General features: G+C 40.4%; 2 protein-coding genes across 4 annotated transcripts in view; one reads left to right on the top strand and one right to left on the bottom strand.

The window, feature by feature from the left end:
* Window positions 1-9543, top strand: part of SLC16A14 (solute carrier family 16 member 14) — a 34281-nt gene extending 24738 nt beyond the window's left edge. The window contains exon 5 of the mRNA XM_004033313.5: window positions 6995-9543. Within this exon, the coding sequence (XP_004033361.1) occupies window positions 6995-7146 (152 nt within the window). The 3' untranslated portion in view covers window positions 7147-9543. The remainder of the gene's footprint in view (window positions 1-6994) is intronic.
* FBXO36 (F-box protein 36) overlaps window positions 1-14272 on the bottom strand; it is a 155901-nt gene that overhangs the window by 40989 nt on the left and 100640 nt on the right. The gene's annotated exons all lie outside the window — the stretch shown is intronic.

Below are 14272 nucleotides of genomic sequence, written 5' to 3'. Positions count from 1 at the left end.
TGTAACTCACGTCTTCCCACTTCTCTCTGATTCGGACTCCCTGCCACCTCCTTTCACTTTTTTTTTTTTTTTTTTTGAGACGGAATCTCCCTCTGTCACCCAAGCTGGAGTGCAGTGGCGTGATCTCAGCTTAACGCAACCTGCGCCTCCCAAGTTCAAGCAATTATCCTGCCTCAGCCTCCTGAGTAGCTGGGATTACAGGCGTGCACCACCATGCCCAGCTAATTTTTTTTTTTTTTTTTTTTTAGTAGAGACGGGGTTTCACCATATTGGCCAGGCTGGTCTCGAACTCCTGACCTTGTGATCCCTCCTGCCTCGGCCTCCCAAAGTGCTGGGATTACAGGCGTGAGCCACCATGCCCAGCCACCTCCTTTCACTTATAAGGGTGCCTATGATTACATTCGGCTCACCTGGGAAATCCAGGCTCATCTCCCCAGCCCAGGTCCTAAATTAATCACACCTGCAATGTCCCTTTTGCCCTATTAGGTCACATATTCACTGGGTCCAGAAATTAGGACTTCGGTGTTTTGGGGGGTGGGAGCATTCTGCCTACCACAGGCCCGGAGGCCACTAGTTGGCAACATCTAGGATACATTCTCTGTCATGTATTCCCTTCATTTGCAAGAAGCAAATTAACCAGAGAACTTGGTATTCGGGCATAGCAGAAGCCGTGAGTACCAAGGAATCTTGTGTCTGGGCCAGTGCCTTCGTGGAAAGGCAAGTCAGGTTTGGGCAGATAGACTCATGCCCCAAGACACCAGGTACTGTGTGAAGATAGCGAGGTCTATCTTCTGTCCAAGAACTGGAGACAGGAGTCTGCATAGCATGGCAGAGGCTGGGGCAGAATGCCAACACAAAGGTGCTCTCTGGTGGTGGCCCTCAGACAGCCAGGGCTGGTGGTGATTGTCAGAGCTGCTAGAGGTTTTGTGCAGAGCCTCAAGCTAACCCAGTGGAGCCTCACCTGTTCAGATGTCCCCTCTCCCCAGCCACCCCCAAGCACCCTCCTGTCTGGGCCCTCCAGGCCCTTTATTCTAATACCTTCTGGCAGGAATATCTCTCCCCAGTGGGTGAAGGAATCCCATGGGTACAGGACAAAGCCCTCCCTGCCCCCTTTTTTCCCAGTCTTTCTGTAAGTCATAAAGTCACCCTCTCCCTTAAGACCCCCACTGGCAGAGAGCTTGCACCAACAAACACGCTTTTAAATCCCCTTGAAATTTGAAGTACAAGAAATCATAGACTTTTGCCTGTACAGCAGACAACACCAGCAGTTGGCTGACTAAAGGTTTAAAGTCCAAGAGTCACTTTAGGAATCCCCAGGGCTACATATAGGGCTCCTCCTGGAGCAAGCTGCTCCTGTTGTCTGCCTGTGCACAGAAATGCAGAGGCAGCATTTTTAGGTGAAAATTGACTATAGCAACGGAGCAAACTATACTGGCAGCTGAAAGGTCTAAAATTGCTCACTGATCTCATTATGTAAAATTCTCTGTCAGGTCAGAACGCATTTGATTATAACATCCTGACAATGATAGTTTAAGCAGATTTCTGTCACATAACCAGAAATATAGAGTCCAGGGACTGGAGGATATTGGGGCAACGTCTCAGACATCCTCTTGGCCCTTTCCTCATGCTGACTGCCTCATGGTGACACAATGGTTGCTGTATCTCCAGCCACTACATCATCATTTATAGCAGGGAGAAGGAAGTGGGGAAAGGCCAGTCCCAGCAAAATTCCACTTACATCTGATTGGCCAGAACTATATCACACAGCTAGTTCAAGCTTCAAGGGGAGCTGTGAATGCAGTATTTTGCTTTCCAGCCTCTGTACTAGAGGAAGGAAAGGAGAAAAGAATTGGGATTGGCAGTTGAATCAGTCCGCCAATGGTGCCTGCTAGAGATGTTAAATATCCATTGGAGGTATGGGGACCTAGTAGTGGCTCCTCCACCCTCTTGTTGGAGGTCCTTCAGATACACTGTATGCAGAAATGGACTCTGTCACTGATGGTTCTTTGCATGATCCAGGGGTACTTTCTTCTAATGGGCAGGCTTGGGTTGTTTTGTCTTGATCCGTCAGATTTCAATGGTAGCATCACAACACAACTGTGAGGTATGGCATGAGTAATTCTCATGATCAATGTTAGTCAAAGCACCAGAGTTTGCCAGGATAGTTTCCTTATCCCTTCCCTGTGGTCATGTGCTGTCCACTCATCTGCATTCTAGTGAGCTTTCTTGAGTGGAAGAGAAAGGAATGATAAGTAGATGACAGGGAGTTATACCCAACCCTCAGTCATCAGGTCTTATCTCTTGACTGCTTCAAGGTTCCTCCCCAGAGGTGGATTCTGTAGTGGAATGGGATCCACCATGGACGGTATAAATCGTTGTATTAATGGTTGGGAGCCTTCTATGATGCGTATCATATGCTGCTATGGAAACCCCAAAATCAACATTCAGATGTGCCTGTCTAGGCCGGCAAGCTAAAGGGGACTTTCTTTATTTGCATTTGTTGGTTTCTTCATCTTCCATTGAATTCATGCACTAAGGAATGATGAACAACATTCATTGGCTACCTGCATGATGTTTCATTTATTGACTTTCCAGGCCAAGAAGCCAAGATTGCAATGAGATGCAAGCCACTGTTTATGTGCACTGTGGGCTCAGAGTGACTGGCAACATGCGTGACTAAATGACCACATTGCACTCTTGCTAGAGATTCGAGGTGTGCTAGAAATTATTACTTAGCTGGGTTTGCTGCAAGGAAAATTACTGTTCACATCACCTTCTTTTTAAAAGAAAACAGTTTCAAGGATGTAGAATCAGAGATATTGAACAGACATTTCAACCATGTCATTCAGCAGCATGGACTTCTTGTTCTAATTTATTTATAATATTGTTGGGTGTTTTGTTCAACCCCTTTAAAGATGTAATATAGGCTGGGTGCGGTGGCTCATGCCTGTAATCCCAGCACTTTGAGAGGCGGAGGTGGGCGGATCACCTGAGGTCATGAGTTGGAGACAGCCTGGCCAACATGGTGAAACCTCATCTCTACAAAAATACAAAAATTAGGCACCTGTAATCCCAGCTACTTGAGAGGCTGAGGCAGTAGAATTGCTTGAACCCAGGAGACGGAGGTTACAGTGAGCTGAGATCATGCCACTGCACTCTAGCCTGGGCAACAAGAACAAGACTCTGTCTCAAAAATAAAATAAAATAAAACAAAATTATGTAATGGTAGTACATACTTTCCTAGATGTTTCAGTATATAATATGGCAAAACCTCAGCCATCAGATTTGACCAACCAATATTCCACACACATCTCTTCCATTCACATAAAATCTAACACCTTAACAATAATTTGCAATGTTTTCCACCAAAAGCTGGGAGCCCTTATTTAATTAATACGAAAAACAGCTATTACTTATTTGATAGACTCAAATGAAAAGAAAATGCACTTTAACAGGGAACCAGATTTTACTTTGAAGCTGTAGGTTTGAATTGGTGCTTGGATGAGGGTTGCCAAGAATCCAGGGTTGCCAAGAATCCCCGGTTCCAAATCCAAGAACTGAGGTCAGACCTCCAGGAGGGGTGGTGAAGGATGCATGAGGAGGGCAGCTTGTAGGAACTCTCTTCTCTCTGAAAAAGTTGTGTCAACTTGTGCTGAGAGTCAAAGCTCCTGGTAGAGTCCTGTCTCTCTTGACCTGCTTTACATCCGACTGGGTTTGAATTCAAACTAGCAGAAATATTAAAACAGGCACCAAAGGGAGATGGCAGGATCCAGAGTTATTTATAAATAAATCCTAAAGGTGGATTGGAGAAAACCTATGGGATTAACTTGACATGAAATTTAGGACTACTCCTACAATTTGCACTATGTTAAATTGTTCAGTGAAGTTGGGTGTGCTTTTTTTTAAAAAAACTGACATGAGTTACGTTTGAAGCTTGGGCATGTGGAGATGCTTTTACACATGCTTATATTTTTAGAGGAAAGAGGACCGTTTTTTAAAATAATAATAATAATAATGAATTTGGCCGAGAACAGTGGCTCACGCCTGTAATCTGAGCACTTTGGGAGGCTGAGGCGGGTGGATTACCTGAAGTCAGGAGTTTGAGACCAGCCTTGCCAACATGGGGAAACCCTGTCTCTACTAAAAATACAAAAATTAGCCAGGTGTGGTGGCGCATGCTGCCTGATATCCCAGCTACTCGGGAGGCTGAGGCAGGAGAATTGCTTGAACCCCGGGGGTGGAGGCTGCAGTGAGCTGAGACTGTGCCACTGCACTCCAGCCTGGGTGACAGAGTGAGACTCCATCCCAAATAATAATAATAATAATAATAATGAATTCAATTTAAGACTGTAGCAATATGTAATATACTTAACAGACTTTTTTTATATTCTGCAGAGTAAAGATGAAGGATGGGATGGGGAAAAGGGAATCCTAGGGTGCTCTGAGGGTGACAGTATTTATTACTATCCCACCCAGAAGGAGGAACAGGACATGTTCAGACAAGGAGCCAAGAGAAATGTATTTGAGATGCTAACAAATTCAGCATGGCTTGTGCTGATGAGCAGGGGAGAGATGTAGGCAGGGGCCACATCACAGAGCCTGAAGCTTATAATCAACCACTTCCACCAAAACGTAAATAAATAGTCTGAACAAAATACAGCTTAATTTTCCAGCCAGGTAGGATTTTGTCCTATTTCCGAGGTTCACGTTAAGCAGCAATAATAGTTCGACTTGTTTCAGCCATTTGAAACAAGCCGTTCAGGTGTTTGTTAGTTACAGCCATCATTTCTGCTCTCAATCACTTGATCATGTGGAGAGCGGGGATTTAGCCATTAAAATGACCTAGTCAGCTTTCCTATGGAGATGAGTGGACTATGAGAACCTCATTTGTATTTATTGATTTTTTTTAAGTTGTAGATTACAGTTATTCCCATCATGTATTCTGTAGATACAGATCACTCTGCATTATCTGCAAGTGAATTGTTCATTTTGTCTTAATTCACAATGGTCCACAGTTGCCAACTGGTAACACTGAGTAGAAGTTGGGTGTGTTTTTGTTCATAGGTCAGTGTCAATGTGCCTTTCCAATTCAATTCTGAAGCTGAAGCATTATTTTCGGATTACGTTTAATCTTTTTTGTCCCCCTTGTCTCCAATTATAGATTAAGAAAAGATGATAGAACACTTTACTGAGCCACTTCTAAAGAGTCAGATTTTTTTTTCTTTTCTATTTTTTACATCAAATAAGAAATTCAAAAACTTGGTTTACTTTTAAAGTAGATCCAGAATTCATACCTTTTAACGTGTTGTTTTTTTAAAGAAAAGATTATAAATTTGTATGCTATTGTTTGTTTTTCTTTATGAATGTCTTGACAGATCCCTGTAAATAGATAATCCAGGCATATTCATCACACACTAGATACAATAAACAAAGAGATACAGATAACAACCAGGAAGTCGGAGGGACTGGTTTACACCTTTCCTGGTTGCTTTTGTGTGGCTGTTTCTTGATGGGAGAAGTTTAAGTGCATTTACGCATTCATTTGCCAATTCGATTTTTTTAAAGATGTTTCTGAAAAGTGGCCACGGAATACTGTTTGATCATAGAATCTTATTTTTTTATTTCATTTTATTTTTTGAGATGGAGTCTTGCTCTGTTGCCCAGGCTGGAGTGCGGTGGCACGATCTCAGCTCACTGCAACCTCTGCCTCCTGGGTTCCAGCAATTCTCATGCCTCAGCCTCCTGGGTAGCTGGGATTATAGACATGCACCACCACACCCAGCTAATTTTTTAGTAGAGATGGGGGTTTTGCCATGTTGGCCAGGCTGGTCTCGAACTCCTGGCTTCATGTGATCTGCCCGCCTTGGTCTCCCAAAGTGCTGGGGTTACAGGTGTGAGCCACTGATCCTGGCCACTAAATCATTTATATTTTAAGTCTCTGCTAATTAATGTACTTACTAAAAGGGAAAAAAATGAATGTTCAAAATTTACATTTTTACCATAAATAAAACTCTTGTGTGTAACTCAATCCTCTCAGTTTGCGTAGTTGACTATGTGGGAACCATGACTTGTGATCCATTCTTAGAATTAATCACTGAAATATAGGAAACATATTTCATAGATTCTGAGACACATTTTTCTCATATTTTAATGTCTCAAATTAGAATGCCTTTTACAAAGTCCTGAGGAAATACTGAGTCATATTTGAATTGACAAGGATATTTATTTCTTACTGATACATAAAATAATGGCACATCATTGTCTTAGAATTCATGAAATATAGTGGTATTTTACAGAATGTCTAATAAGATTATATGCTGTTAGATTATAATATTAAATTATTATTTGAAAATAACATAATTTAGTCAGCATCTATGGCAGTATCTTTGGCAACTTAGAGTTTTATAAATGTAAATATTAAAGTTTTGTGGCTGTAAATGTGAATTTTATAACACCTGAAGATTTTGATTCTTTCTAGAACAAATGTGTACCCTCAAATACTTCAGAACGAATGAAAGTTCAAATGTCTTCTGCCCAGCCTCTTTTGATACACACTAAAAACTTCAGAATCATTTTTGTAGGTTTTAGAAAAATTCGTGTTTGCACTTGTGAAAAAAGAAAATCATTGGATTCGCATTTCACTGCTGGCCTTGTGCGGGCCTTTGAGTGAACCAGAAGGTTCTCCCCATGAGTCAGCCGGGAATTGCTTCAAATGCCTTCCAAAGCAATCAAGTGGCTTAACGAATGCAGTCCTCCCTAGGCACGGGGAACACTGGTGTACAGCACACCCTTAAAAATGGCTAAATGAGAACCAAAAAATATAAAAAACAAAAAAAAAAGGAAAAGAAATGGATAAATGAAACATTTTATTGGTATGAAATGACATATAAATTCTTGTAGAAACATTTACAGCAGCAATAAATGCCTGCTTCATGTTCTTGACTTTCATTGTATCAACTCCATGACACTGAATATATTCTTTTTTGTTTTGTAGGGTGGATCTATGACATCACGCAAAAATATGATTTTTCCTTCTACATATGTGGTTTGCTTTACATGATAGGAATACTCTTTTTACTTATTCAGCCGTGCATTCGAATTATAGAACAATCCAGAAGAAAATACATGGATGGTGCACATGTTTAGTATCATGTAATGTTCCGTGCAGGTTTCACTGTAATACTCATGCCTACCTCGCATGGTTGCTGTGAGGCACCTATGACAGGACGTGGGAAAGCATTTTGTACGGTAACTGGCACTGTCATTTGTAAATGCCATTGTCACAGCCTCATTTGTAAGCAGCACTGCCTCTCTGTTTGGGGAGATGTAATGCTGGAAGATATTAAGGACTACATACATTCTAGAGATGACAGTGTTGTTCAAAGACAGCCTAGTAAATAATTGGTAGAAATGCCCTTATAAAAACCATTCTCTTGTCATCTACTGGGACTAGGGTTTTAAATACAGCTTTTAAAAACAAAAACAGGGAATAAAAGCTTTTCAACTCAACCACTTCTTTGTAAGACAAAACTGAAGTATCTGTGTGCTTCCAGAAAGCTTACAGATAAATGGGCTTCAAGCACAAGAATATGACTAGATTTCAGAAATTAATTATTACAGGGAGCTATTGATCTACTAGCATCAAACAAAGGCAAGCTCTAATTCCACAGGTAATACAATTTAGTGCAATCAAAGAAACACGGCTTGTATTTTTATGAGGGAATTCTGCAGCTAGGGATTGTGACTCATAAATCCTCCTCTAAAAGAAGGCATTTGCCATTAATCCTAATTCAGTGCTATCCAGTTATAAATGGAATCTTGAGACAAAACCTTAACAAAGAAATAACAGTAATGATTTCCTTAGCAGAAGCCGTATTTGTACGCACAACATTAAATCAAGGGCTACAATTCAAGCACTTTTATTCATATCATTGGCCTCGTAGATGATAAGCATGATCTGGGGCCTGTAATATTTTTTTCTGAGTTTCTTCTGCCCAAAAAATATAATATAGAACTAATTGCTAACTGACAAATAAAGTTAATAGTTAAATCATCTCCAAGGAATGTTGCTAATCCAAAGTATAACACTATCAATTTGTGAGGATAATAAATGGAATGCCGTTAGTGTAGATGTCTGTGCCACATCTGACATTGGAGTAGTGATAACAAATAGCCCATCTCTAGACTCTCGTGTTGTTATATAGACCATTCATTTGCCTGAGCGTGGCACAGTTTTAAAAATAGTTCTCTTGATTGATTTCATACAGAAGATGACTGTGATCCATGACATCTAATAATGCCCTTTCTTTATCTGAGATGTCTATTTTTCTAAGCCAAACGTTTTTCAGACTGCAGAATGTTCTTCCCAGATCATTTGAAATTTCTGGCTACCTTACTTGTTTACAGATAGTTTAAGACTATTTAAATTTCTACTCACAATTTGATCATCACACACACACAAATCCTTGAATATCATTGCCAGTGTCTTAGGTCAAATTTACCTAAAGTGAATACAGCCCATTCTCAATTATCCTTGACAATTAGACGCAGGAATGCTACTAGGAATTGGAATCAAACAATGCCACCCCAAGCGTAATTTTAGCCAGCAGTTTCAGTTATACTCAACCATGCCCTTCTGAGCTGTTAACAAGTGATTCAATGGACAAGTTCTCTTTTTGTTCCATCTCCATTATTTCCTGCTCTAATGTCTAGTGGGAGTGGTTGTGTAATGAAAGGACCACCAAAATAATAAAAGGCAGCTAATGGAAAGGAGAGACAAAAGCATGGTTAATATATACACTTAATATTACCTCCAGTGACTCGGGAATTGCCTGTAAATTATTATAGACAATAGATTGCATGTCATACTCCATTTGGTTCAACACAACAACCTATGTGTTATCATTACAGCTTTGGCTGCTGTTAAAGAATCCAGCTCTCTATTTTGATAAAGATAATCTTAAAGCTGAGGCAATGCTCCCTCCTCTATCTCTCTCTATGTAATTTACCATAGAATTAGGATGATTAGATTGAAACACATGTTGTATGTTTTAAAAACTACATTGCTTCATTACTTTCATTTTCCGACAACATCAAACTAACAAGAGGCAGTGTTAAATATTTTAAATGGTGCTATAGCCAGTGTATTTGGATGCTTGCACTGCTGGTTGTGTATCATCAATATGAACTTTTTATCCAATGACTCAACTCTAATTACATCTAAGTTAGACTCGCTCACGTTCAGTTTGTACAGTTGTGTGTTGACTTACTATGTTTTGAAAGTGGTGACTTCTACCAAATGAGTGGAAGTTCCCATTGTCAAAAAAAATAAAGACCTGCTTGCAGTATTCATGTTGACAACAGAGTAAGAGAGAATACTGTAAAGAATTACTGCAAATATTTCCTGTTTATGTTATTTGCCGTTGTTTGAAGATATTATAGAGGGTTAATTGTATATTTATATCATGTGCTTTATCGTTTTCCCCTCATGTATCCAAGTAATTTTTATTTACATACAACTAAATAAATGTTGTCCTCTTTGAAGACGGTCAGTGAGTTTTTGTATAAAATTTCTGTTTTGTTGGCCTTGAAGAGAATACTCCTAAAATGTAGGTGGTAATTATTTGTTTCATTCTTTCCCCTGAAAAACTATTTCTCTAGGTATATTCACAAACCACATGGACAGAATCACCTAGAATGATTATGAAAAGTGCTGAGTCTAAGTATTAAATTTAAAATGCACACATCTTTGAATCCAGCAATTGCATTTCTAACATCATTTTCTACATGTGAACACAGACTAATACGTAAGGATTTTTTGTTTATGGTTTGTTATATAAAAGACTGGGCCGGGTGCAGGCGGTTCACGAGGTCAGGAGATTGAGACCATCCTGGCCAACATGGTGAAACCCCGTCTCTACTAAAATACAAAAAATTAGCCTGGTGTGGTGGCGGGCGGCTGTAGTCCTAGCTACTTGAGAGGCTGAGGCAAGGGAATCGCTTGAACCTGGGAGGTGGAGGTTGCAGTGAGCTGAGATCGCGCCCCTGCACTCTAGCCTGGCGACACAGCAAGACTCCTTCTCAAATAAAAAAAATTAAAAAAAAAAGACTGGAAACAATTTAAATGTCTACCAATAGATAACTGTTAAAGTATAGTACAACTGTTAAAATACAGTATAAAGTATTTTAAAGTATAGACAATAATACAGCGGAATTTATAGAATTATTAAACAAAAAAGGCAGATCTATATGTAGAATTAGGAAACAGCCTGAAGATATAGTGCTTTAAAAAAAAAGCAAGATAGGCTGGGCGTGGTGGCTCATGCCTGTAATCCCAGCACTTTGGGAGGCCAAGGCGGATGGATCACTTTGAGCTGAGGAGTTTGAGACCAGCCTGGGCAATATGGTGAAACCCCATCTCTACTAAAAATACAAAAATTAGCTGGGCGTGGTGGTGGGCACCTGTAATCCCAGTTACTCAGGAGGCTGAGGCAGAAGAATCATTTGAACCCAGGAGTTGGGTTGTGCCATTGCACTCCAGCCTGGGCGACAGAGCAAGACTCTGTCTCAAGAAAAAAAGAAAAAACAAAGCAAGATAAAGCAATATGTTTAATATGCCCCCAATTATATGTTTTCATTACAAAAAAAAAAGTCATTCATATATATAATAGGCTTAGACATGAATTGACAATTGCTGGGAAGAAACATAAGGAAACATAAGAAAACATTAATAGTTGTTGGCTCCAGGGAAGAAAATCTGGGGACTAAGGTAGGTCTGATTTTTTTTCCTTATGTACATAATGCTTTTTCGATTTAAAACTTGTATCCAAAATTATTTTGAATGCAGATTCTTGGGCCTACTTAAAACCTAGAGAATTGAGAATGGGACCAGTAAATCTTCCTTTTAGATAAGCTTCTCAGTAGACTCTTATGCATATTAAAATTGCACACCCGGTCTCAACATATTTAAGGGCAAAATATTCCAGTGAATTTCAAACACTTGTCCTGAACCTCTCTCGTTATTTCCTTTTATACAACATTCTGGTCAATTACTATCTATGAAGACTTCACAGTATATAATCTTTTACTCGGTCCTTTCCAATCAACAAATGTGGACTGGGCTTCTATAGGGGCAAGGCAGGCTAATGCAAAACCCCTGCCCTCAAGCAGCCTGCATGCATAAGTAACCTACTACTCCAGTGCAGGAAGAGTGATAACAAAGCCAAGGGAAATGACTCCTGATGTGTTTAAATGAAACTAGAGCCTGCCATGGTGGCTCACGCCTGTAATCCCGGCATTTTGGGAGGCCAAGGTGGCTGGATCACCTGAAGTCAGGAGTTCGAGACCAGCTTGGTCAACATGGTGAAACCCCATCTCTACTAAAAATACAACCATTAGCCAGGTGTGGTGGCATGTGCCTGTAATCCCAGCTACCTGGGAGGCTGAGGCAGGAGAATCGCTGGAACCCAGGAGGCAGAGGCTGCAGTGAGTCAAGATCATGCCACTGCGCTCCAGCCTGGGCGACAGAGCGAGACTCTGTATCAAAAACAAACAAAAAAAGGTGTAATTAATAATATGAAAGAAGTAGGGCTGGGTGTGGTGACTCACGCCTGTAATGTCAGCACTTTGGGAGGCTGAGGCTTGAGCCCAGGAGTTTGAGACCAGCCTAGGTAACATAGTGAGACCCTGTCTCTACAAAAAAGTTTAAAAAGTTAGCTGGGCGTTGTGGTGTGCACCTGCAGTCCCAGCTACTTTGGAGGCTGAGGTGGGAGAACTACCTGAGCCCAGGAGTTCAAAGTTGCAGTTCAGGAGCCGGGATCACATCACTGCACTCCTGCCTGAGTGACAGAGTGAGACTCTGTCTCAAAAAAAATAAGAAGTAGAAAAGTTCAATGAAACAATTAAAGAACTATCACTAGGAATGACCACTTGTCAAATGAAAGATACAGACTACAAGTGCTAGTGTTACAGTTCTGAAACTTGGGTTTCAGACACAAACAGCTTTAAATAGTGATTCCTCTAGACCTCTAATAAACAAATACACCCCACCATTGGTGTAAATTTCAGAAAGAAAAAACCAGGAAACAGGAATGTTTGCTATTAACCCAGCTAAAACCTGATAAAAATATTTTAAGAGCTGTATAGTCAAAAGTACACTTAATTAAAACCAATATTTAGGCTATATATGTATACATACATTTATTTGAGTCCTCTGTTGTCTCTGTAACAGCTTCTCAGTCAACTGAATTTCTTCCAAAACTCCTGCTAACTATATGTGCTCCCTCTGTTTCTCCTCTCATTGACATGATTTTTGCCAAGGATAATGTAAAACCTTACTGGCCATTTGGAAAACAAGATCTTCTGAAAGTGGCTACTCTAGGACTTGTTCTTCCATTTACTACTGTCTCTTCTTCCTCTTGCCACTTTTGACACCAAGAAAACTTCTAGCAACCCAAGGACCCTTCAGGAACACAGAAAGGACATCACAGACTCCTCCTTTTTGGGTAGGGCACCTCTGTTTTTCCTCACGGAGCCCCAAGAATTGTGGGTGGACAGGCTCCTCTCAGTCTAAAGTGCTACTCTTTTTTTGTTGTTTTTTTTGAGACAGTCTCACTCTGTCACCCAGGCTGGAGTGCAGTGGCATGATCTTGGCTCAGTGCAACCTCTGCCTCCTAGGTTCAATCAATTCTCCTGCCTCAGCCTCCTGGGTAACTGGGACTACAGGCACATGCCACCACGCCAGGCTAATTTTTGTATTTTTACTAGAGATGGGGTTTCACCATGTTGGCCAGGATGGTCTCAAACTCCTGACCTCAAGTGACCCTCCTGCCTCGGCCTCCCAAAATGCTGGGATTACAGACATGAGCCACTATGCCCGACCTAGCTCTACTTTCTTTTATATTGAACGCCTTGATCTTTTCAACTTTCAGATGCATACATGTTTATGTGTTTTAGTTATATGTTGTGTCTACATATACACATATGTCTATACTTGTGTTTGGATATTGTCTACATGGTACCAAATTGCCATAACAATAAATGAGTAATCAAAAATTAAATAAATAAGCCCAAATATTTTTCAAGTTCTTGTGATTTGAGTAAATCTTTTGGTAGATATGAGTAGTTTAATATAGTTGGTTTAATAAAAACAAATGTCTTTTGACTTATCAGCAAAATATGCATGTATTTAATGTTAAGGTGATTGCTTTTATGATACTTAGATAACATATGATAATATTAATAGCAAAATGGTTAATAGAAAATTTAAGTTGAGATGATGGCTAGATTTGTCTAATGGCTCATGAAATTTTTCCAAACATAGTTGTTAAGAATGAATAAGGCTGGGCACGGTGGCTCATGCCTGTAATCCCAGCACTTTGGGAGGCCGAGGTGGGCATATCATGAGGTCAGGAGTTCGAGACCAGCCTGGCCAATATGGCGAAACCCCATCTCTACTAAAATTACAAAAATTATCCAGGCATGGTGGTGTGCACCTGTAGTCCCAGCCACTTGGGAGGCCGAGGCAGGAGAATAGCTTGAACCCAGGAGGCAGAGGTTGCAGTGAGCCGAGATCGCACCACTGACTCCAGCCTGGGCTACAGAGTGTGACTCCGTCTCAAAAAAAAAAAAAAAAAAGAATAATTAAAATAAATGTAAATAGGAAAAAAGTTTATAAATTGACATAATAATTATGTTTTATAATATATTTACTTTAAGAGGTTTCTAGGCTGGGCCCAGTGGCTCACGCTGTAATCCCAGCACTTTGGGATGCCAAGGCAGGCAGATCACTTAAGGTCAGGAGTTCGAGACCAGCCTGGCCAACATGGCAAAACCCCGTCTCTAGTAAAAATACAAAAATTGGCTGGGTGTAGTGGTACATGCCTATAATCCCAGCTTACTTGGGAGGCTGAGGCAGGAGAGTTGCTTGAACTGGGGAAGCAGAGGTTGCAGTGAGCTGAGATCATACCACTGCCCTCCAGCCTGGGTGACAGAGTGAGACTCCTTCTCAAAAAATAAAACAAAATAAAAGGTTTCTATATCCTTAGAGTTTTGCTAAGGCAAATTACATGATAAATATTCATTAAATATGTAGGTCATTTCCGAATAAGATATAATGCTATGACATTCAGTACTAAATATTAGTTTAATCTTACATACTTTTGGCTTCTTATTTCAGAGAAACAAAATATATCTGGATGTTAGTAAATATGTCCTATTCCACACTGAAAAATGGTTCCATGGCTAGGCGTGGTGGCTCATGCCTATAATCCCA

The sequence above is a fragment of the Gorilla gorilla genome, chromosome 11 (assembly GCF_029281585.2).
Source record: "Gorilla gorilla gorilla isolate KB3781 chromosome 11, NHGRI_mGorGor1-v2.1_pri, whole genome shotgun sequence".
Taxonomy (NCBI): domain Eukaryota; kingdom Metazoa; phylum Chordata; class Mammalia; order Primates; family Hominidae; genus Gorilla; species Gorilla gorilla.
This window is presented reverse-complemented; position numbering and strand designations above follow the sequence as displayed.